The sequence below is a fragment of the Balaenoptera musculus genome, chromosome 5 (assembly GCF_009873245.2).
Source record: "Balaenoptera musculus isolate JJ_BM4_2016_0621 chromosome 5, mBalMus1.pri.v3, whole genome shotgun sequence".
NCBI classification, from domain to species: domain Eukaryota; kingdom Metazoa; phylum Chordata; class Mammalia; order Artiodactyla; family Balaenopteridae; genus Balaenoptera; species Balaenoptera musculus.
In genome coordinates, this window is record NC_045789.1 from 110,152,254 (window position 1) to 110,174,983 (window position 22,730).

Here is a 22,730-nt window from a genome sequence, read left to right on the forward strand (position 1 = left end):
TTTTACATATAGGATGTATTGAATTTACTGCTTGGGGAAATGCAGCGATACCACATTTCGCTAGGTAATGTATGTGAATATGTTTTCATTAATTTGTGGACATTACCAAGTACTTATTCTGTTTGTATTCTAAAAAAACTACTTTCAAAACAAATATGTTTATTGGCTAATCATAACCTTAATTTGTTTTTCTTGGTTAAATTAGGCATTTTTTTCCTGCACATTCATAGCAAGAAAATTTTTATAACATTGTGACTATCCTGTTGAATTGACTTTAAGATTACCATCTTGAACTTTGAGAGTGATTTCATTCTGATGGAAAAAAACCCCTCATTTACTAACAGCTTATTTACTATAAAAACTGTTCCTGATCCATTAGCTTGTAAATAAAATTTTATTATAAACACTGTAAAAGTCCCATTGATGAACTGTGGAAGGAAAAAGGCTCTCGATCTGCGTAGTGAGTGATTTCTACCGGTTTGTGTTTGGTGGACCTCTTTTCTTTGGATAAAAATAAAAGTACTCTCTCGCATTCCCTGCTAGAAATGAGAGGTTAAATGACTCACCCCGGATGACGTTACTAATCAGCGGCCAAGCTAATAGTAGAGGTCAGATGCTCTGCACGCCCACCACCTTCTCCCAGCCATCCCCACACCATGCTGCGTCCAGGAGGGCACTCTTGTGGGACGTGAGGAGCGACTGCAGTACTCCAAGGGCAACCAAGTACTGTAATTTTACAATGCAAAGTATCGTGTTTCTACTTTAAGGAAGATGAAATGTTTTGTCTTTGGATAGTTTGTTCCTCATTTAACAGGTATTTATAAGTACTAATACTTGCTAGATACTGTTCTAGGCCCAAAACACATAAAATCCCTGCTTTCACAGAGCTTACACTCCAGAGTGAGCATGTGGAGGACTGGGGGAAAGACAGTACGTTTATATGTCAGGTGTGGTGAATGCAACGGAGAAAAATAAAGCCAGATAAGGAATCCAGAATGCTGGTTTTAGCACGGGCTCCAGCAGCGGCTGCAGCTCACCTTCAGCATCGAGCCGCTCCGGAAGTTCCAGCACCTCCCGCAGCTCCGGCAGCTCCTCCGGCTCTCCGAGCCCTTCTCGGCGCAGGCATGACAAGAGGCGGCGTTCCCGCTCCAAATCCAAACCACCCCGAAGAGATGAAAAGGAAAGGAAAAGGCGGAGCCCTTCCCCTAAACCCACCAAAGTGCACGTTGGAAGGCTCACCAGGAACGTGACCGAGGATCATATGGAGATATTCTCCACCTATGGGAAAATTAAAACGATCGACGTGCCTGTAGAAAGGATGCACCCCCATCTGTCTACAGGCTACGCATATGTGGAGTTTGAGAATCCAGATGAGGCCGAGAAGGCGCTGAAGCACGAGGACGGAGGACACATCGATGGCCAGGAGATCACTGCCACCGCTGTGCTGGCCCCCTGGCCTCGGCCACCCCCCAGGCGATTCAGCCCTCCCAGGAGAGTGCCGCCACCGCCTCCCACGTGGCGCAGGTCACCCCCACAGATGAGGAGAAGGTCGCGTTCCCCTCGGCGCAGGTCCCCCGTGCGCCGGCGATCCCACTCTCCTGGCCACCATCGCCACAGGAGCCGCTCCAGCTCCAGCTCCTCCCGATAAGCAGGGCCACCGAAGCTCTGCCCTGTGACTTGTATCCCATCCAACTCACCCGTGTCACTTTTCTAGCCGAAGGAGGATCGGTAGGAAAGAAATCCCTAACTCGGGCAGGCTTCGAAGGTGAAGGCAGTAATTGCTACATTTCCCCTGGCGGCAGAGTTCCGGCTGCAGGAGGGTTGTTGGTTTGGGGTCGTGCTTATGAAGATGCCCTCCAGTTTTCTGGCTAGAAAGCTTCCACATTTCTAGTTCCTGAGAGTCAGTTTAGTGGCAAAGCCCGCAGGGATGAGCAGGGGCCTCCCGGAGGTGGTACAGCCCCAGCCTGGGAGCATGTTTTCCCATTCCACAGGTGACCTGGGGCCGATCTGGTGGCCTGGTCATGCCCTAACCTGCTGGCCCGCAGGGTCCCACAGGAAAGGTGTGCTTTTACGCAACTGCCGTTCCTGTTAGCCTGGCCCTGCTCCCCTGCTCGAGTCCTTTTCCGACCTCTAGGGCCAAATACCCAAAATGGTTCTTTTCACGTGTACGCATGTCGTGCACGCACACACACACACACACACACACACACACACACACACACCCATGTCTCCCTTTCTCTCTGAAACTGGTAAGTTGAGAGTCAGCTCTGTCGGGTCATCACAGAACCCCTCCCCCCGCCCGGTTGTGTTGGTATTCATGGTGGTCGTGCAGGTTACCTTGGCAACGTGTACATTGTTTTTTTGGCTTTTATTGTACAGTCAGTACTATACATTTTCTGTCTTGAGTTTTGTAACTTTGTAGCATTTTAGATAATATTGTGTTTGTACTTTGTCGTGTAGAGAAAAGAATTGTGTTGAATAAACCTAGGATTAGAGTGCAGCTCGAGGGTTGGGTGCACTGCCTCCTTCCTGCCCCTTGGCCCCAAAGGCAGCTTCAGTTGTGAGGTAATTAAACATGATTGTCTTTTAAAAAAAAAAAAAAAGAAAGAATGCTGGTTTTGATAGTAACTAGGGAAGGCCCTTCTGAAAAGGTGACAGTTGAACAGAGCCCTAAAGCCGTGTGGCTGTCTGGAAGAAACCATCCCGGGGGGAACCTTTGCAGTGAGTGAATGTGGAAGTTAGCATCTGATCACTCTGATTTTCCCTCTAAAAGAAGCAATTGGAGTTACAGCTGCGAAAGGGGAAAGAGTGTGAGAGGTTCCAAGAAAGAGTCGCCTAGGAGAGTGAGAGATCCGACTGACCAGTGGCTTGCAGTAGGATTGTCAAGCAGCACCGAGGGCCCCTCTTGCGATGTGAGCCGTGAACTTCAAGTGAACCCGGTGAGCATGCCTCTTCCTTCTAGCCACATTCACTGCCTGGTGGAAAGTTGGATTTAAGTTGGAACAGAAGAGCAAGGGAACTGAGCATGTATACAAGGAAGCTACTCTGTCATTTAAGTGAAAGGGGCACCTACTGAGTGACGGATAGAAAAACGTCGTGGGCTTAGTAGTTTGGAGGTCCTGCTGCGGTCAGAGAGCTGTTAGGGTATGGATACCAGAGGGAATGAGCTGGAAAGATAGGAAGTGGTGGTCCGGATATGGGATGCTTGAAATTGAGATTTGGGGGGAGTTTAATCTGGATGTCTACAAATGAGGAGCAGAGGGATGCCTGCCTGGGGCTGGAGATCAGCAACAGCCGCCTTGAAAGGCTTTGTCCTCGGAAGACAGCCGGACTTCAGTTAGAGAGTGTGAAGACTGACATCAACAAGGACATAGGCATGAGGAGACTGACCCTCATGGGGAGCGTACAGATAATCATCCTCATCACCGCCTGTGCAGCAAGTCTCTGGCCATTTGTTTTGTGAGGCGGGAAGTTGGCAAGAGGAAGGGGCATGCTTACCAGGAGTTCTCTGAGCCCCTCTTCAACTAATTGAAACTGTCATTAAAGTCAGCAGTTTAAGAGTATCCCAGGTGATGTGAAAACCTCCTAATCCCTTACTAGAACCATTGTTTAATAGGAACATTCAATTTGATTTATAGTTTACGTACTGCTCTTAAAGAATATATCCATAGCACAAATCAAGTGCATTGATGGAAAAAGAATTTTATTTATGCATTAATGTATATTTGTGTGCTAAAACCTATTTGAAAGCCATTTATAGCTTGAATCTGTTGTAGTCAACCCATGAGGCTATAAAATGCACATATTAGCAAAGTGTTAAGAAAACTGTGAGTCCTCTATTCAAAGTAACTTTTGAAGACACTAAAAATACTTTTAAAGGCCAAAAGAAGATGAAAACTAATGAAGCTGAAAACAACACTGAAGATATTATTTAGGTGGAATTGCTAATTACTGAAAGAAGACAGTTTAAGATTTAAAAAAAAAAAAAAAACCTTATTCTTTGGCACATGAAACAGAGACCTCCTGAAAAATAAAAATGGTAGGTAGATATTTTATGAATCACTCATCTTTTATCTCTAAACTCAGAGATGGAATCTGCATCAACCAAAAAATTGGGTATCCTCTTCCTCCTGCCTTCTTAAAATACCTATGAGCGGCAGAGAAGTTAGCCTCGATTAGGAGACACAGAGGCTGCTAACGCATTGCCTTCTCATGGGTCATGAGCTGATCCAAAAATGAAAGCCCTTTCTTTAGTTCCCATTAGTAAGCAATGCACAGTTTTGTAGATTTTCATTTCAATTTTGGGGCCAAAAAGCATTGCTTACCAGTAACCCACTAAATGAGTTGTTAGAGATTGCTAAATTGGTAGTCACAAATGAAAATCACTGTTTTATTAAAGATTACTTGACACTCTACTTCTGTTCTCCTAAGAAACCTGGTTCCTGTGCAAGTTTGTAATTTTGCAAAAACTCCCGAAAGTGCGTGTATACAGATAACTGGGTCGCCACCTTCTCGGGAGCTTCTTGGGTGAAATCTGAAACATGCCTCCACATATGCAGAGGGCAGGGAGAGGCCGAAGAAAGAGGCAGCCACTCCAGATTGGTAGGTGGCAGTTTTAATAAGCAAGGGAACTTACTTACAAGGCTTGTCTTGGGTGGCCACAAAACCAGTAGGACTCCACACCTACCTGCCAGAATCTTAAAAGTTTATAGAGACCTTAACTGGCTTCAGTCACGTACACAGTCCAGTGAGCCTCGACACTGCATTTGTGTTTCAGGACTGGATCCTTGGAGCAGCTGCTGGGAGCAGGGAAGGCAAGCAGAATACAGAATCCAAGGATGGGGAGCGGGTGGGGAGCCTCCAGGTGCCAGGGTCAGCTGGCAGTCACGTCTTTTTGGCGGCCTCCTCCAGCAACAGGTGCTGTGCCACAGACAGTCTGTCAGACAACGGACGGAAACTACCCTACAGCTGGTGATCAGTCAGTTTCTTATGAGTGCACCATCACTGCTCGGACATGTTCATGGTTTTTGCGACGATTTTTGTTTTTCAGGTACCTATTGTTTTAGCTCAATAGCCAATTGATTTGTTGATAATTTGATTAGGGTGTAGTGATGTGTATGCTTATTTTTACACTATAATTGTCTAAAACTAGATTCTAAAATATACTTTTTGGTAGACGTGAAATGATTATACTCTCATTGTTAAAACAGAAATATGTATAACCTACCCTTCTACCTTGCTTATACACTCACTTTTAAAATATATATATATTTTTTATTTATTTATTTGGCTGCACCGGGTCTTAGTTGCAGCACGTGGGCTCCTTAGTTGTGGCATGCAAACTCTTAGTTGTGGCATGCATGTGGGATCTAGTTACCCAACAAGGGATCGAACCTGGGCCCCTTGCACTGGGAGCGTGGCGTCTTATCCACTGTGCCACCTGGAAGCCCCTCTGCCTTGCTTGTAACGCTTTATTGATGATGTGGCTGGTACATGTGTGCTAGTTTAAGTAATTTGTAAATATAATTATTAGGTTCTTTTAAAGTTAATAGGCTATGGCTTTATAATACTAAATCATGGTTAAGCCTATTCTTCTCTTTAGAAATAAATAAAAAGCAATTTCTATATATTTCTCTCAATTCTTTATTACATTGAAATTTACTTTAGGTCAGGGATTTTACCTTGAGTCTTTTTAATACTTCTTGTCTCCCAACTCACATATCCCCAAGCTCCTGTCCTTATATAGCTATATAATAGAAACATATTAAGTTAATTTAGTGGAACACTTATTAGGCTTTCTTACAATGGAGTCATTTCAGAATGACCCTTGGGAAAGCTGTAAAACACTGTACTAGTTTGGAAAGCCTGTCCCATTTTTAATGAAATTTTTATGGAATTTTTTCTACACTTACTCCAATTTCTTTCAAATCCTGCTCTTTTGGGACTTACGTTTTATGACTTGCATAATAACAATAGGAAAGACCTATTAATATGCACGTCCTATTGAAACCTGAGTGATTTTACTAGAATGAAAGATACTGTGCCTCTAGACTATCTCTTATTATCAGAAACTGATAGGTAATTATTTGCAGAGTCAAGAATAACAGGGAGACGGAGAGATGAAGGAATAAGATGTTTAAGCAAGAAAGGTCAAAGCTTAAAGCTGAGTTATTTAATTAGGACCCTGAGTACTGTGTCCCCAAGCAAATAAGGGGTCTGAAAAGGTGTTTTTCCCCAAAATCTAGTGAACCTAAGTTGTCTTCATAGAACTTACCACAATCTTTTGAGTGATAGTTTAGGAAGGAATGGGAACCAAAGTGGGATGGAGAATGGGTAGGAACCAGAAGGGTAACTCTGAAAGTAAAAGAAGATTGATTGTACATCACTATAGGGGCTGCCCTTCTTCATGTCCAGGCTTTGCATGTGCTGCTCCCCTTACTTGGAAACCCGTTCGATCCCTTCCTGGCTTCACTGACTGAACCCCACTCATCCTTAGAACTCAGCCTAAAGATCACCTCCTCCTGGCAGCCTTTCCTGACTACTCCCCCTTCTATGTGTTTCCATAACACCTTCTGCTTTTCTCTGCCATAGCCCTTGTCAGCGTTATCATTGACATTCTCCTTTAACACAGGAACTATGTTCTCTCTTAAACTAAGGCAAGTGCCTCCCACCCCCATGTCTGGCACATAATAGACATTCAGCAAATGTTTGTTGATTCAGTTTTAAATGATTCTAAGTTAGAGATAAAATGAGTTGAAGATCTGGAAACAGAAGTAAAGAAACAGTCTCTTTTGGATGAAAGAAGAAATATACTATACCATGCTAGATGGAAATTGAAAGAAAACCAGATGGATGGAATGAGAATAGTGCCAGAAGGTGGATATAAACCCCATGAAAATTCAGGAGTGTTACCACCTCTCAGGTTTCTGGAGCTTCAGGGGTCTGGAACATGTTGCAAGATAGCCTCCAAAATGAAAGACAAGTCACCCCCCCCCCCCAGGTCACCTTCCACAACACCTCGCACAATGCTTGGTGACTTTTTGGGGTCTTAGAAGCTACATACGCCCCATTTCAATGTGCCACTCTGACCCATTTACCAAGTAACTGGTAAGGCTGCCAATTTGCAGTGCAGTCAGAGCAAGAGAAGGCTCTACATCAAGGAAGGCTGTGGTGCAAACCGCTCTGCCCCTTGGGCTCTTTTGACCCAGCAAGTCTAACCGGAGTGTCTGTGGCAAATGCGAATGCCATGCGGGCTCAACTGGAAATTACAGACCTCTCTAGGGTTCGGGAGCATAGCCATATCTTCTGCAAAAAAAACCTTTTCTCTCTTTGAGAACAGCTCCTAGACTGCTACTGAGCTGTGCACTGCAAGACGTTGGATGCCCGAAGCGAGTAATAAGATTGCGCATGCCCAGCAGCAGTCTATCACTAGATGTGAACAGGATATAAGGTACCAGCCTCAGCTGTCCTGAAGCAAGCTGCATAAGCAGGTGGCTCAGATTCTTACGGCCACTCCTGCTGCATGGCCACCTGCCCTCAGTTCACATCCGTGGCCGCATGAGCTATTTCCCCATGATCAGTTAAAGACGGAAGAAAACAACAGAGCCTGCTTTTAAGACAAAATTATGGCACCAACTGGACTGCTGTAGGACTAGTCTAGTGGTGAAGGGAAATCTTTGCGGGCAGAACTTCAAGCCATACATTTGTCTAGACAATGAGACTCCCAAGAGATATAGGCCTATACAGCTTCAACGGCAAGTAGCTAACAGCTAGTTAAATGCCCAGGGACTTGGAAGGAACAGGATTGGAAACAGGTGACAAAGGTTTAGAGAACAGGTATTTGGATGGATTTCACGGAGTGACACTGTGAAGATATTTGTATTCCATGTGAATGTACCCCACAGGGCATCTGCAGCGAAAACTGTCCACCTGAATCAGGTGGACAAAGTGAGCCGTCTGTGAACGTCAGCCTCTTTCCTTAGTCACCCCAGTATTTGCTCAGTGGCCTGTGTACAGATTTGCTATACTTGCGAGGATAGAAGCTATGCTTGGGCTAAATACTATGGGCATCCCCTCGCCAAGGCTGAAATGGCTACACTAGTGTATTCCTAACCTGTCCTCAGCTGAGACCTACTTTGATTTCTCAATACGGCATTATTCCTTGGGGAAACAAGGCGCCACATGATAGCAGGTTAATTACATTGGACCCTTCCATCATGGAGCAGTTTGTCCTCAGTGGAATAGACACCCAGTCTGGGTATGGATTTGCCTACCCTGCCTGTAGCATTTCTGCCAACACCACCATCTACGGGCCTACAGAATTACCAGATCTAAGGTGAACTTAGATCTGAGTTCTAAGGATGAGTGGGATTTCCACATTGTTTCTGATCAAGTAACTCATTTCATGGCAAAAGAAGTGTGGCAGTGGGAATTCACTGGTCTTACCACGACCTGTCACCCCCAAAAGCAGCTGGCCTGATAGAAAGGTGAAGACAAAGTTAGAGTGACTTTTGATGTACTGTCCTACAGGATGCAATATATGCTTTGATTCCGAAACCAGCATTTTTCTCCCATAGCCAGAACACAGGCCTGAAAATCAAGATGGGATCAGCATTCCGTCTTAACCTATTCACAGAATTTTAGGGTCTTACTCCCCAAAGGAGCATGCTTCTGCCAAGGGACACAATACTGTTCCTACTGAATTGGAAGTTATGACTACCAGCTGACTACTTGGGGCTCCTTATGCCAATAGTCAGAAAGGGATTTATCCTGATTGTGAATAGGAATTAATTTGCTGCTATATAATGGGGTAGGGAGGACTATATCTGGAACCTATAGAATTTTCCAGAGTGCCTCTTAATACTTCTACGTTCAAAATTAATGGAATACTGGGAATTCCCTGGTGGTCCAGTGGTTAGGACTCCGTGCTTCCACTGCAGGGGGCACGGGTTCGATCCCTGCTTGGGGAACTAAGATCCCACAAGCCGCACTGTGTGGCCATAAATAAATAAATAAATAAAACAAGAAAAGAATGTCAGCTTAAAAAAAAAAATTAACAAAATACTACAGTAACCCAGTAAAAGAAGGGGTCACTGATGACTCAAAGTCTTCAAAAAATTAAGATTTCTGTCTCCCACTAGGTAAAGAATGCCAACCAACCTCCTGTACCGTGCTAAATAGAAATTGGTAAACGATCTGAGAGGTACAATGTGAGCAAATTTGAGAGTGAAAAGGAAGAACTCGATTCTAGCCCTGTATCTGTCATGTTATATTAGACCAACTCCAGGAGAAAGAAGTGTTAGAGAGCCAAACAGAACACAATTTGAGCTCTAGCCCCTCTGCTAGCTGTGTGACCTGGGCCAAGTCCCTAAACTCTTCTGAGCCTTAACAGTCCTACTAGAGATGATAATTTTTTTTTTTAATTTTTAAAAAATATTTATTTATTTAGGCTGTGCTGGGTCTTCATTGTGGTGCACGGGTTTAGTTGTGGTATGTGGGATCTTAGTTCCCTGACCAGGGATTGAACCTGAGCCCCTGGCATTGGGAGCTCAGAGTCTTAACCGCTGGACCACCAGGGAAGTCCCTAGAGATGATAGTTCTGTGGTAAGAGTTTTGTGAGAATTATATGGAACAAATGTGTAAAGTTGTACATGTAACAACTGATATATACTAAGTACTCATTGAACGTCAGTCAATGTCTTGGCAGAATCGCAGCACAACAGTAATAGTAGCGATGATCTGCCCACGTTGAGCCTGCCTTCTGCCCTCGTATCACAGTGTCACTTTGCCTCATACCTACCAGTTTCTACCTTCACTGAAATTCTTCCCTGCTTGAGACTAAGGACCAAAAGTTTTAGTGCTGGCTACTGCCACCTTAACTCCCTTTTTCCTAGGATTCATTTGTTAACCACACTTATATTTGCTGCAGACCACGCAGTACTGCTGGATATACAGAAGCAAGCAGTCTTTGTCCATTACATCCATCTACCACTCAACTTCAAAATTTGATGCTCACCAGAGAGCCAAAATTGTTATGCTAAGTTTTCTTTGATATCAAGTTTTAACTTTCCACCTGATAATCTCCTTATTAGGAGAGAGTTATGAATTCTTATGCCTCTGGGCCTTTGAACGTGCCGGAGCCTCTGCTAGAAACACATCCTCACCTCTTCATTTGACTAGCTCCCATTCCTCCTCCTGTTATTCCTGTGCTCTGATGTCAGCCTGACCCTCACCCCGAGCCTAGCTGGACCTCCCCGCTAATTGGGACCTTGGGCCCTGGTCTTTTTTCATTTATTCCGCTTTAATTTCTTGTTCTGTTAACTTCCCCACTATGTTCTATGTGGGCAAGAAACTCATCTTTTTCGTTCATCACTCTATCATCAGAGCCTGAACAGTATCTGACACACCCTTGTGCACGTATAACCAGAAGTATGTGTGATTTTGTTCTTCTTAAAGTGGCTGAAGTTTTAAACTTACAAGTCGTGTTTTATTTTTCATCCTTTCATTCATTCATGAAATATTTAAGAACCTACTTTGTGACAGGCTCTGTTAGGTGATGGATTTAGAGCAGTGAACAAAACAGACAAGGTCCCTTCCATCATGGAGCTTGCATTCTAGTTGGGGGAGACAGATAAAAAAATAAATATAGGTGATGATGAAATGCTAAGAAGAAAAATAAAGCAGAGAGAGGGTTACAGGCAACAAGTAGGAGGTAGTGTGGCCAGACTTATCTTTTAGGGTCTCGCAGGCTATGGTGAAGCCTTTGGGTTTCATTCTGAAAGAGGTGTAACGCCTTCAAAGGGCTTTGAACAGAGGAGTGATGTGAACAGGAGACAGCCAGCCAGCCTACTCTAGGAGGCAGAAGAGAACAATTCATGAAAAAAGCAGCCCCCAGCATAGTTCAGATGGGACGTGTTTGGATTAAGAGAATGTGAAATTTAGGAATTGACCCTGGCGACTTGGATCAATTTTTACTCGATCATTCTTTTATTACACTACTGGTTCCATCTGCTAGCACTTCACTTAAGATCTGTTTTATTTACTTTATAAGTAAGATTGGTCTGTGGCCTGCTTTTATCGTGTTTACTTGTTTCACTTTGATATCAGCATTATGCTAGTTTTGTTAAATGAATTGGATAGCTTCCCATCTGTTTTGATGCTTTGGAACAATTCATATCAGTTAGCTAAAGTTTAGGTATATAAGATAGGTATTATCTATTCTGGAAGTTTTGGTTGAACTGGCCCAGTAAGCTCTGGGCTTGGGACATTTTTCCAGGTAGATCATTAAACACTGTTTCAATCTATGACTACTGGTCTCTTCAGGTTCTCTTTGTTGAGCCAAGTTTGGTTTTTATAGTTTTAAATTGATTGATATAAGCAGTTACTGGGGGTTAGTTTTTCTGTCCTTTCTGTTACGTATATGTATTCCTTCTTTTTTCTTCATCATTCTTGTGTTAGGTTTGTCAGTCTTGGTGCCTTTAAAAAAAAAAACAACTTTTGGTTTTATTGACTCGCTGTATTTTGGGGAGAGGTTGCTTTAGAAAAAGGGTAGAGGAAGTCTGATTCATTTTCTGCTTTTACCTTTATCATTTTCTTCCCACTATATCCTTTAGGCTTATTTTTGCTATTTTTATAGCTTCTTAGATTGTAAGCTTAGTTTACTTTCAGACTTTCCTGTTTTCTAATAAATGCATTTAAGACTATACATTTTCCTGAGTAGTGAACATTTTGATATTAAGTGCTTTCATTGCTATGAAGTTTTAAAATAGTTCTCAATTTCCACTTATTTCCTACTTAATCCATGAATATTTTTAATAAGTGTGTTATTCAAATTCCAATGGTAGTGATGCTTTACCTTCTAATTTCATAAATAAAGCTTATATGTTAGGAAGTTAAAAATATATTTTTGAGATTTCCTCTGAGGCCTGACATATGGTCATTATATTATGAATCTTCCCTACGAGTTTGAAAATAATATGTATTTTCATTTGGGTACTAAGTTCTTTATGACTCTAACTGTTAAAAATGAAAGCCTAGGAATATTCTTCTCTAGTTACCTCTAGAATTCAATCAGCGTAGGGACCTCCAAGTAGGATACTCGAGGCGACCCCTCAGCCAGTCCGCCTCTCCACTCTGCAATCCAGTGCTGCTTGCATCTGCAGAGGATATATGGAAGTTGCTGGATTCAGATGATTTTACAAGTAAGACCAGGTGACATAAATATAAAACTTTTTTCGTAAATAAACTTTCCTTCTACCTTGACTGACTCTAGCCCCGTTGCCAATGGTAGGCAAGTGATACCAATGGTAGATAATCCAATATCGTTACTGGTCAGCCGATCTGTGAAAAACTGAGTTCTCAAATGATAGTTTGAGGACATAAGTGAATAACGTCTGCAAGGGCCAGTTGTATGAAAGTCAATGAGGAAATTTGGGGACCACCTTTATTAGAAGTTAAAGCACGAATCTGGGTATTCATGTCCTCATTAAGGATCTGATGCCAGGCTAAAACTAGGGTGGGGCAACTGAGGTACTTGCCTTGGGCACCAAATTTAAAGGGGCACCAAAAAACTCAGTCATTGGGATAATATTTAAATGTAATATTTTAAAAAATCGAAATTAATGCAAAAAATTTATGATGAACAGAGTATCAAAATTGAAAATAAAGAAAGGATTTGACCCTGCAATTGATTCACCTCCCTTCACCGCACCCTAATGCCAGCTGTGGCTATGAGAAGGTCAGGTGGTTAAGCGATGTCAAAAGAGACAGGCAATGTAAGGTCAAGGTTATCTTGGGGTCTTGGAGTTGAAAAATCTTGGCATCATAGTTATACAATTCCAGGCTTGAGTTCTGACTATATGACCTTAGATAAGTTACTCACTTAACCTACTAGTTTCTTCATCTGTGATAGGGAGCTAATAACACTAATTTGTAAGGTTTTTATAATAACTAAACAAGATAACAAAGTGCTTATGCCTGGCCCACAGAGGCAGATCCAAGTTTCGTGGAGCCTGAGGTTATAGAATTTGGGAGACCTTCTTTAAGAAAAATAATAAAAAATTAGGAATGCAAAATTGGCATGGTAATGAGTATTTAGAGTGAGAAAATAAGTCATAAATAAAATTTTTTAAAGCACAAAACCCCCCAAAATAAAACATTTAAAAAAATTAGTTGCCCCTCATATCACTGTAATACTTTTTTCCCCCCCGACAGTTTTTTGGCTACATTCCCTTTGACTGCCTTTTCATAGGGCAGCAATTTTGCAATACTTTCTATAGAGAGAATAGAAAAGAGAATAGAAAAGATAATTTTCTCTAGCATGTTGTTTTGTTTCATATCATTATAGTTTAGAAAAGTGTCTCTAAGCTTTACAACTCACTACTGGCAATGTCTTGTCAATTCTTAAAGTGTTTCTCATATGTGAGCTGTAATATTTGGAAGAATATGCCACAGACCAGCTTCTGGGCATTCATATCACATGTCGCTTCTTTTTACTAGACCCACACTCTAGTAATTTGGGGGGTCAGCAAAGTGAGAGAGCTCTGGACACTGCAGATGGAAAGGTTGCTGGGGCTGCCCTGTCCACATGGTGGCTCAGCGCACGTGGGTCACTTTGGTGCACAACACACTTCACCACAATGTGTGGGAATCTTGGTGAGACAGAACAGTTACTCCGAGCTAGTTCATTCATATACTTACATATTAGAACCTCTTCACATTTGAATCTCTGTTTTCCCTTTTCAGAAACAAACAAACCAACCATAAACAGCTTTGTTGGTGTCATTTATATACCACAAATTTCACTCAAAGTGTACAAATGATTTTCAGCAAATTTACAGACTTATGCAATAATCACCACAAATTTCGCTCAAAATGTACAAATGATTTTCAGCAAATGTACAGACTTATGCAATAACCTCCACAATCCAGTCAATTTAGGACGTTTCCATCACCCCAAAAAAGATTCCTCATGCTTGTTTGCCTCACTCCCAATTCCACCTCCAGCCCCAGGCAACTACTAATCTACTTTCCATCTCTATAGATTTGCCCTTTCTGGACATCTTATATAAATGGAATCACATTGGTTGTTTTAAAGGCCCTTCCTGTACCTGTTTTCCATCTCTTTAGTCCTGAGGTCTCTGATCCTTGCCCTCCAGCCCTGGCAGGGCTCTTCCTTCTCTGCATATTGTTATCCTTCCCATCTGGAGCCACCGCTCCCGGACTTTTCTTCCGTCGCATTGGTTTTAAGTTGTTCTTGCAATATCTCTTCCCGTCTATTGGCATAGTTTCATCTATTCATTGTTGCCGGAGCCTCTCATTTAAAGCAGGTCTTGTGCTAGGCACTCTGACACAGCACCTGCCCCTGCATTTATAATTGAGCTGGAGAGCCAGATATGAGTGTAAATAAACAGTGTGATAAGTTCTACAAAATAGGCACTAAGTGTTATGGAATGGTTTGGAGTAATAGTAATAGCATGTATTGATGACTTAGGTGTCAGCGAATCTGATTTAGCTTAAGCTTTCAGGGGTCTTCACTTGCACAAGCCTTTCCCAAGGCACCTGGTGAGGCGTTGGTCCCTAGCAATGCATTCACTTGGTGATATGTTTTTGTAATATTTCTAAAAGTAAAATATTTTAACTGGAATCGATTAAGACCACTGTCTCTTTCCTCTCCAACCACCCCTCTGTCACATGTCCCCTTGTGTCAGGTGGCTGAGTGGCCATGGCCATTTTCAAGATCCAACAAAAAGTAAGTTGAGTTGGAGATACATTTATTTCAGGTTTAGAGGGATAACTGTATGTGGCTCACAGTGATTTCCATGTATTAGTAAGTATTGTTAACCATGCCCATGTAGGAATGACTTCCAAGAATACTCCTCTCACTTACTGCTGTGACAGAAGTGCAGGGCCAGAGATTGCACTGCAGTATGAATGTGCCCTGCAGTGCCAAGTGACCAGAGTGTGTGGCTAGTAAAAAGAAATGATGCCAAAAAAGCAAACAAAAATAACAACTAAAAACCAAAAACCTAAAAACCCCCAAAACAACAAAAAAGAAATGATACTTGGAATGAATGGACTCAGAAGCTACTTGTGGACTATTCTTCCAAATGTTACCGCTCAGGTATGAAAAACACTTGATAGAACTTTTGCCAAATTTAAGAACAATCATAAGAATTGACATGACATTACCAATAGTGAGTTTTAACGCTTAAAAATTTTCTAAACTATCAATGATATGTAAAAACAAATCAGCATGTTAGAGAGAAGACATTAATCTTTTCTATTCTCTCCATAGAAAGTATTACAAAATTGTTGTCCTATGAAAACGCAATTGAAGGGAATGTAGCCCCCAAAAAACCTGTTGGAAAAAGAGTAATAGAGTGATATAGCAGCAGATTCTGTGCTCAAAATGGACGTTTTCTCCTCCTCTTCTCCATTTCTCTCCAAATAAAACTCTTCTTTCTCCGACCCCCCTCCCAGCTCTATTGAGGTATAATTAACTGACAAATAAAAAGTGTATATATTTAAATGTACAATGCGATGGTTTGATATATGTATACATTGTGAATGAACACAATCAAGTTGATTAACACATCTATCACCTCACAGAGTTACCTTTTTTTTTTTTTTGGTGTGGTTAGTCCAGTTAAGATCTACTCTCTTGGCAAATTTCAAGTGTATAATACAGTACTATTAACTATAGTCACCATGCTGTACATTAGATTGTTAGAACTTATTCATCTTATAACTGAAAGTTTGTACTTTTTGACCAACATCTCCCCCATTTTCCCCACCTTCCTGCCCCTGGGAACCACTGTTCTACTCTCTGGTTTTATGGATTTGACTTTTTTAGCTTCCACATATAAGGGAGATCATATAGTATTTGTCTTTCTGACTTATTTCACTTAGCATAATGTCCTTCAGGTTTATCTATATTGTCAAAATGGCAGGATTTCCTTCTATTTTATCGGTGAATAATATCCCATTATATATATAAACAGCATCTATATATCATTTTCTTTGTCCATTCATCCTTTGATGGACACGGGTTGTTTCCATATTATGGCTACCGGAGAAAAGGGAACTCTTGTACACTGTTGGTGGGAATGTAAATTGGTGCAGCCATTATGGAAAGCAGTATAACGGTTCCTCAAAAAATTAAAATAGAACTACCATAGATCCAGCAATCCCACTACTGGACATATATCCAAAAGAAAAGAAATAAGTACCACAAAAAGATACCTGCATTCCCATGTTTATTGCAGCTTTATTCACGGTAGACAAATCTCTTTCATTTGGAGCACTAGCATATAGAAGGAAAGGACTCAGGTAAGGTAAGTTACTTCCCGTGTGGACTTAATGTTTAACGCATCACTATCTGTGCAGGGCAACGGTATTTTGAAACACAGATGCTCATTAACACATATGAATCGGGCTTAAGTGGTAACAAAGTTTTTGCTATCGTAGAAGCTTACATCTTTTTTTCAATAAAGAAAGGAGATCATCATCAGGTGAGATTTGCCACTTGTTGCACTGTTTGCCAGCTTTGATTCATTAACTCAAGCCTCTTGCAGATTTAGCAAATAAAAATACGGGATGCCCAGCTAAATTTGAATTATAGATAATAAATAATTTAGTATAAGTATATCCCAAATATTTCATAGAAAAGTATAAGTGTGACCCATGCAATATTTGGGACATACTTATGCTAAAAATATTATTTGTTGTTTATCTGAAAATCAAATTTAACTAGGCATTCTGTATTTTATCTAGCTACTCTGTTGTAAGTAAGCTATTTGAAAGTTGGACTAGGTTGCTCTTAAATGGTTTGTGTTTGTTTTCGCAAACAAAAAGTCTCCAAGACAAAACATTAGATTTCCCAGCTGTCGAGAAGACAGTTGCTGTTCCTTAGCTCCTTCAGTTAAAAACGTGCTTCAAAGCAGAAGCCAATTCGACTGTGGGAGAGATCGTCCCAAAGAGCTCTGGGTGGGTCACCGCAAACGTCTGGCAGAGGTAGGTCTGGGGTGACCTTCACAGCGCTCAGCAATGAGCGGCGCAGCCCGCACTGAGCCAACTGAGAGGTGGCGCCTTGGTGGACCTGCTTCTCTCCCTCCTTTCCTCTCAGTCCAGGAGGGAAACTTCCAGAGAGACCCTGCCTCTCTCCAGATGGCCACTCAGGCCCGCACCTCCCTGCCGGCGGGGTGGAAGGCAGCAGACGGCCCCTAGGGCACTGAGTACCCAGAATTACTCGCGAGTTTTGAATTCAAGCGCCCGCAAGGTGCGAGGGGCCCGTTCTCGTTCATTTCAGAAGAGGCTTCCCCTGGAAGAAGCGAGGCGGTCCCAGCGTCCGCGCTGCCCCTGGAAACCCGAGATGCGGAGGGCGGTACCCCCGCGCTCTCTTTCTCTCCCCCTTCCCTTTTAAAATTTTGGTCGGAGGAAAGAAAACAGTCTGGCGCCCAGCTGCGTGCGAAGACGAGAAGAGAGGAGAGTGACACACCCTCCCTTTAGCCCGCCCCGCGCTGCGCTGCGCTGCGCTGGGAGGCGGGGGCCCGGCGAGGCTGCGCCCACCGGGAACGCCCTCCCCAGTCGTGCGGCTCGGAGGATGGCCCGCTGATTGGGGCGGGAGCGCCGCGCCGGGCGGAATGATGCTCCGGAGGGGCCCCTGGCCCTGGCGCGCGCGGCTGCTGCAGACCCCAGGAACCCAAGGCCGAACGCATCCGCGACCGCAGATGCCCCAGGTTAAGCCCGAGCCGGCGCCGGGGCGGGGGTTGGGGAGGGAGCTGGAGGGAGGCGGCTGGAAAAGTTTGCGTGGGGCAACTTCCGCGGGAGCGAAAGCCCAGCGGCCGGGACGTTCACTGCGTTTTGCTGGCTCCCCGGCTTCGCGCGCGGGAGGACCCCGACAGGTGGTCGCCCGGGCCGCGGAAGTGGGCCCCGGGGTCCAGAGTCGGGGTCACCCCCAGGGGCCGAGGGAAGGAAAGGCCAGGAAGGAAAGGACGTGCGCCGGCGCATCACCTCGGTTAAGTTGGGGTGCGGGGACCATGGGGCTGCGGCCCGGGGAGCAACACAGTTACCCCGGCAGGCAGTTCCCCCGCGTCCAAACTACGGTCTTGAATAAGTTTTTAGAGCCGTTTTGCTGTCGGCTCGATCGTCGGTGCCGAAATGGCCGAAAGGGGCTAAGAAAACGGTAGCGCGAGCAGAGTACAGCCCCGAGTGTGCATTGTCGTAGGAGAGTGGAATTTCCATCCTGAAAACCGCGAGCACCTCCCTTTCAAAGAGGGAAGAAAAATTCGCGTTTTGTTCCGAGACTCGAGAGACGGGGGAATCATGAGTGTGTGCTGGTGAGTAACGGTTGGCCTGACCCAGTTGTATTGTGGTCTGTGAAGGGCCGTCGCTTGGGAGGAGGGAGGAGAGTGGATGTGCACTGAAGAAGACACAGGAAGACGGGGGAAAGTACTGATTGTAACTGGGATTGTGATGGAGCCTGACAGGCGCCCAGGAGCCCTAACTCTGAGCCTGATGCGGAAAGACAGCCTTTAAACCAGAGCCTTCCAGGTGTGCGCGGTTGCGGAGGGCGTGGTTTGCGTTTTAGTTCCCAGCACCGCCCCCCCCACACCCTCATAAATCAGTTTCAGATTGTTAACCGGAAAGAGATTTATTTTTTCTTCCAGTTGTGCAGTTTGAAAGAAAAGCAGAAAGTAAGCGATGTCATTACCAGTATCTTGTCACTTTCACGTCCGCTTCATTTTTTCTCTTTTTTTTTCCCCCTCCAGCTCTCTCAGGGCTTCAGAGTTTGGAATGGTGGAAGAAATGTTTAAGTGCATTTTTAAAATGCCTTCCCTGAATGTTAGAAAGGGAATGAGGAAGGGCATTTTGTTCCTTATAACTAGGACAGGGGCAAACTTCTTAAAATGTAAAAGGGTAGACTTAATAGGCTAATGGGAGAGAGAGGCTTTTTTCATTTTGTGAAATTTGTGATTTTATTATAAATGTTGCACTTTACAGTCAAAGATATACCAAACAGTAAGACAACCCAATACAAGGAACCCCCTTCACTGGACACCATTTAAACTTAAATGATTGATTCACTTTTCTGTTAAATCTAATTAACATTTTGAGTAGAATGTTTGTGGATCCTAAGACTGGCTGCTCTTTCTCAGATTATCAACTCTAAACTCTTTTCTCAATGTTTCCCACCTGATGCTATCCAGGGTAGTGCCATTGCATGCCCCAGCAGGAATTAGATACTCTTTTAAAAGAGGTCGAAAATGATACAGTGGGGCTTACTAGGCTTAATCATAGGGGAATCATCTTAAGAAGCCTTATGTTTGACTGTCTCTAATTTACAGATTTTTGTTTTAGGTCTTGACTGTCTGTGCTATTAAGTCAATTTGCTGAACCTTAGAAATAGAAATGTTTCCATCATTTCACTTGTCTGATTAAAGACCCCCAAAGAATAAAGAGAAGCTTTGAGTGTGCTTCTGTATATGCTCTTTGAAATTGTACCATGAAGAAACTGACATATATCCTGGCTGCCTAGGAGTTTTAGCTAGGGCTACTAAACCATTTTCTGCAAATCAAATTAACTGGTTGTAGGGACATCTTTCATTCTAAGGTCTCACTGTTTTGTGATTGCCCCACTTGATATGAAAAGTCCTGTGGCTAAAGACAGGTGTTATTTCCATACATTTTTGCTGTAAACATTCAGATCTCTAGAGCCTCTGAAAGCAGCAGGAAAAAAAGAAGTGATACATGTGACCTGACAGCCCATAAAATCCTGGCTTGAAAGGACTTGTCATTAATAGTATCTCAAGTAAGCGTTCCCAATTATATTTGGCCTCTTCTGAAAGTAGGAGTGTGCCTTACAGGAGCATTTAGTGTTTTTGAAAAATAGACAATTTTTATGCTTCACATGGTAGGTGAGTAATGGCCAGTGATTTTTGGGTAGAAAAAAGTTTGTCAACATGGGTATGTTTATTATAGCAGAATTGCTTTTTAAAGGACACATTTAGTCTGAAGCATAAGAGAGCCAGAGCACGCCATATTACCTTTGGCCAAGGCATGGCCTGGTGTCCATGGTTACGTTCCAGTCACAGAATCTCTGCTTGTCTGCAGCGCTGTGGCTGAGTGGTTGTCCCAGCAATCCACAGCTCCTGCCGGCCTGTCTTGTTCTCCAGGACGCAGCTTTGAGTGATCATGGTGCCTGATAAATTATCACTAAACAGAAAGCTCTTGCCTAATTGTGCCTTTCTTAATTTGGTTCTTCTGCTACTTAGTTGGAGAGACTCCCTGATGTGATTTCAAGCCGCCAGTACAGTATTTGGGTCCCTACATTGGCTATGTTTAAAATTTAAAAAAAATCAGGTGTACTTTGCAGAGAAGTTTAAGTATTGAGTGTGCTTTTTTTTTTTTTAACTCACAGAAACAAAGCATATACATGTTATAATGCCACCACCAAATGTTAAGAAGTTGTTTTCATCTTTTGAATTTAATAAACATGTCATTCTCGTTTGACACATTCCTATGATTCTACCTCATGTGTTTGTAATTGGTGCGTTGTATACTATAATCCTCGTTTCAGAGCTCTCTCCTGAGGACAGTGATTGATATGTATGTTGGTGATCGTACTTACATTGTAGAAAAGACATGGATGCTTTGGCCTCAGTAATTTTAGGCCAGTTTGTTTATTAAATGTTAAACATTGCTACCTTTCCAGCACTTAGGTATTAGGGCTGGGTTTTTTGTTTGCTTATTTTTGTTTTTGTTTTACTTTACTGTTTATTGCAATTTAACAGTATTCTGTTTTACAGCAAACTCTAAGCTGGGAAATCATTTTGTGGCTTGGCAGATACATATTTGTTGAATGAGGTCTCTATGAAACTACGGTAGAAAACCAGAGGCTAAATGTTGGTTAATCTAATAGCTATATAAACCAGATGTATTTACTTCATAGAATAGAAATGAGCAGCTAATTCAGTTGGTATTAGGCAGCTGGGACATCTGAGGGCCAGCCCGGCCCTGCCACCACTTAGCTCCTGAACTTAGCCAAGTCATTCAGTCTACTTTGAGCCTGTTTTACTCCCTTTTCAAAACAAGATTTGTCTAAGTGGTCTCAAAAGCCCTTTCCATCTCTAAAATTGCCATTTTATTATTTTACTGTGGGTTGTAAATATTATAAAATAATAAAATATTGTCAGTGTCAGAATGTTTGTCTTAATGGTTGAAAATCCTCTTTTATGATCTTAGGCAGCCAGTAAAGTGGCAGTTTTAACTAATGATTGTAATAACTTTTCCCCTTTAAAAAGAAATTGGAATTTATTTGACATGGGGCAAGCATGGCATAATAGTATTCTCTTAGGAATTATGAATTGTCTTGCTCTAATACTTAATTCTGTCATTGCCAGTGATTTCAACTGTGAATTGTTGCTTATTCAAGAGAATCTAGCATTAGAACCCTAAAGCCATTATATAGTAGACATCTTGGCATAACGTATAGGCTATAAACCAATAGATAATAAAATAGCATTATCTTAGCTATATTCTAGAAGTATCTAATTTTTGATCCCATTTAACTTACCACAGTATTAACTTTCCTGGTTTTTAAAACAAATACCAGCTCTGTTCTCTGAGCTAGGTATTTAGACTGTGTGGTATGGGATCCCTCACCCAAATGTTTTACTAAACTTTCCTCATTGGCATACCTTTTAAGAAACAGGCCTATGAAACTTGGTAGTCAGTTAAGAGGTACTCTTTACAAGGACCCATGAAAGAAACTGCTGTGTAGTCTTAGTCTTAGAATTGGGTTTCTCCTGAACTGATTTGGGGTTTATTATGCAGTGAGGTATACAGCCACGGGTGTTCTCTCTACACACTGGCTGCCAGAAAGCTTACGGTCAGATTTCCAACCCACCTTCTAACAAATGTTTAAGACCTTGTGACATGCCTTTTATGTATTTACCATACTTTTGGTTTCATCCTCTCTGCCTTCATTTTCCCTCCATTCATATCCTCACTCATTTTTCTGTGATCTCTTTTAATGGGAAAAAGTGGTGCATAAATAAGATTTTATTAAATTTCAAAAATCAGCTCTTTGGTGTTCGAACAAATATGTTCTAAGTAGTTAATGGTGGAAGCGTGGCAAACCAGGCTCCTTGTTCACAGTATCCTTGGTGCTTCACTCATAGAAAGTGCTTCACACATACTGACTGCACTGAATTGAGTTGCTCTAAGAATCTACTTTTGATGCTATGGTTCTCTTTTTGTTTTAATTGAGATTTAATTGACAAATATTGTTGTCTCTTAAAGGTGGTGGTTACTCTCCTCTCACCTTTTTTCTTCTTACCACCCTCACCTGTTCTAAATCTTCCTATTTCCTTGCTACCTCCAGTTTCCTCACCTGGGTAAAAATCGAGTTTGGGTCAACTACTAAGTCCCGTTAAATCTCTTAATTCTGAGTTTCCTATGTAAATTAACTCATAAGTGATGTTATTTGATTTTGCATCATTTTAACCTTAGTTTGCAGGAATGGAGAGCACGCAGTCCAGGCTTTTGTTTGGCAGCTCTTTTGAGGATAATTAGAGCTCAATGTAGGATTCACAGTACTGGTGAGAAATGATATGTGAAATCTGCACTATCAACAAAGTCCATTGAAGAGAATATCTCTGATTTGAGGGCCAGAAATAGGGAGCAGTGAAAAGAGAGGGGAGAGATGGAGCTAGAGTTGAAATTGTTAT

The 22,730-nt window shown here is 42.4% G+C and overlaps 2 protein-coding genes across 2 annotated transcripts in view; both read left to right on the forward strand.

Annotated features, from left to right (window-relative positions):
* The first annotated feature begins 571 nt into the window (after positions 1–571).
* On the forward strand, positions 572–1,648 carry LOC118895336 (RNA-binding protein with serine-rich domain 1-like). The gene is made up of 2 exons (XM_036852260.1): positions 572–723; positions 1,009–1,648. The coding sequence occupies exons 1-2, from the start codon at positions 572–574 to the stop codon at positions 1,646–1,648; spliced, it is 792 nt and encodes a 263-aa protein (XP_036708155.1).
* A 15,893-nt stretch (positions 1,649–17,541) lies between these two features.
* Positions 17,542–22,730, forward strand: part of MCUB (mitochondrial calcium uniporter dominant negative subunit beta) — a 97,890-nt gene continuing 92,701 nt past the window's right edge. The window contains 1 exon segment of the mRNA XM_036851961.1: positions 17,542–17,738. Coding sequence (XP_036707856.1) covers positions 17,643–17,738 — 96 coding nt within the window. The 5' untranslated portion in view covers positions 17,542–17,642.

Excerpts from the sequence above, each read along its gene's own strand:
- LOC118895336 (XM_036852260.1), top strand. The coding sequence starts at position 572 with ATGACGTTACTAATCAGCGGCCAAGCTAATAGTAGAGGTCAGATGCTC. Across the intron at positions 724-1,008 it reads AGTACTCCAAGGGCAACCAA|CACGGGCTCCAGCAGCGGCT; the intron begins GTACTGTAATTT and ends TGCTGGTTTTAG.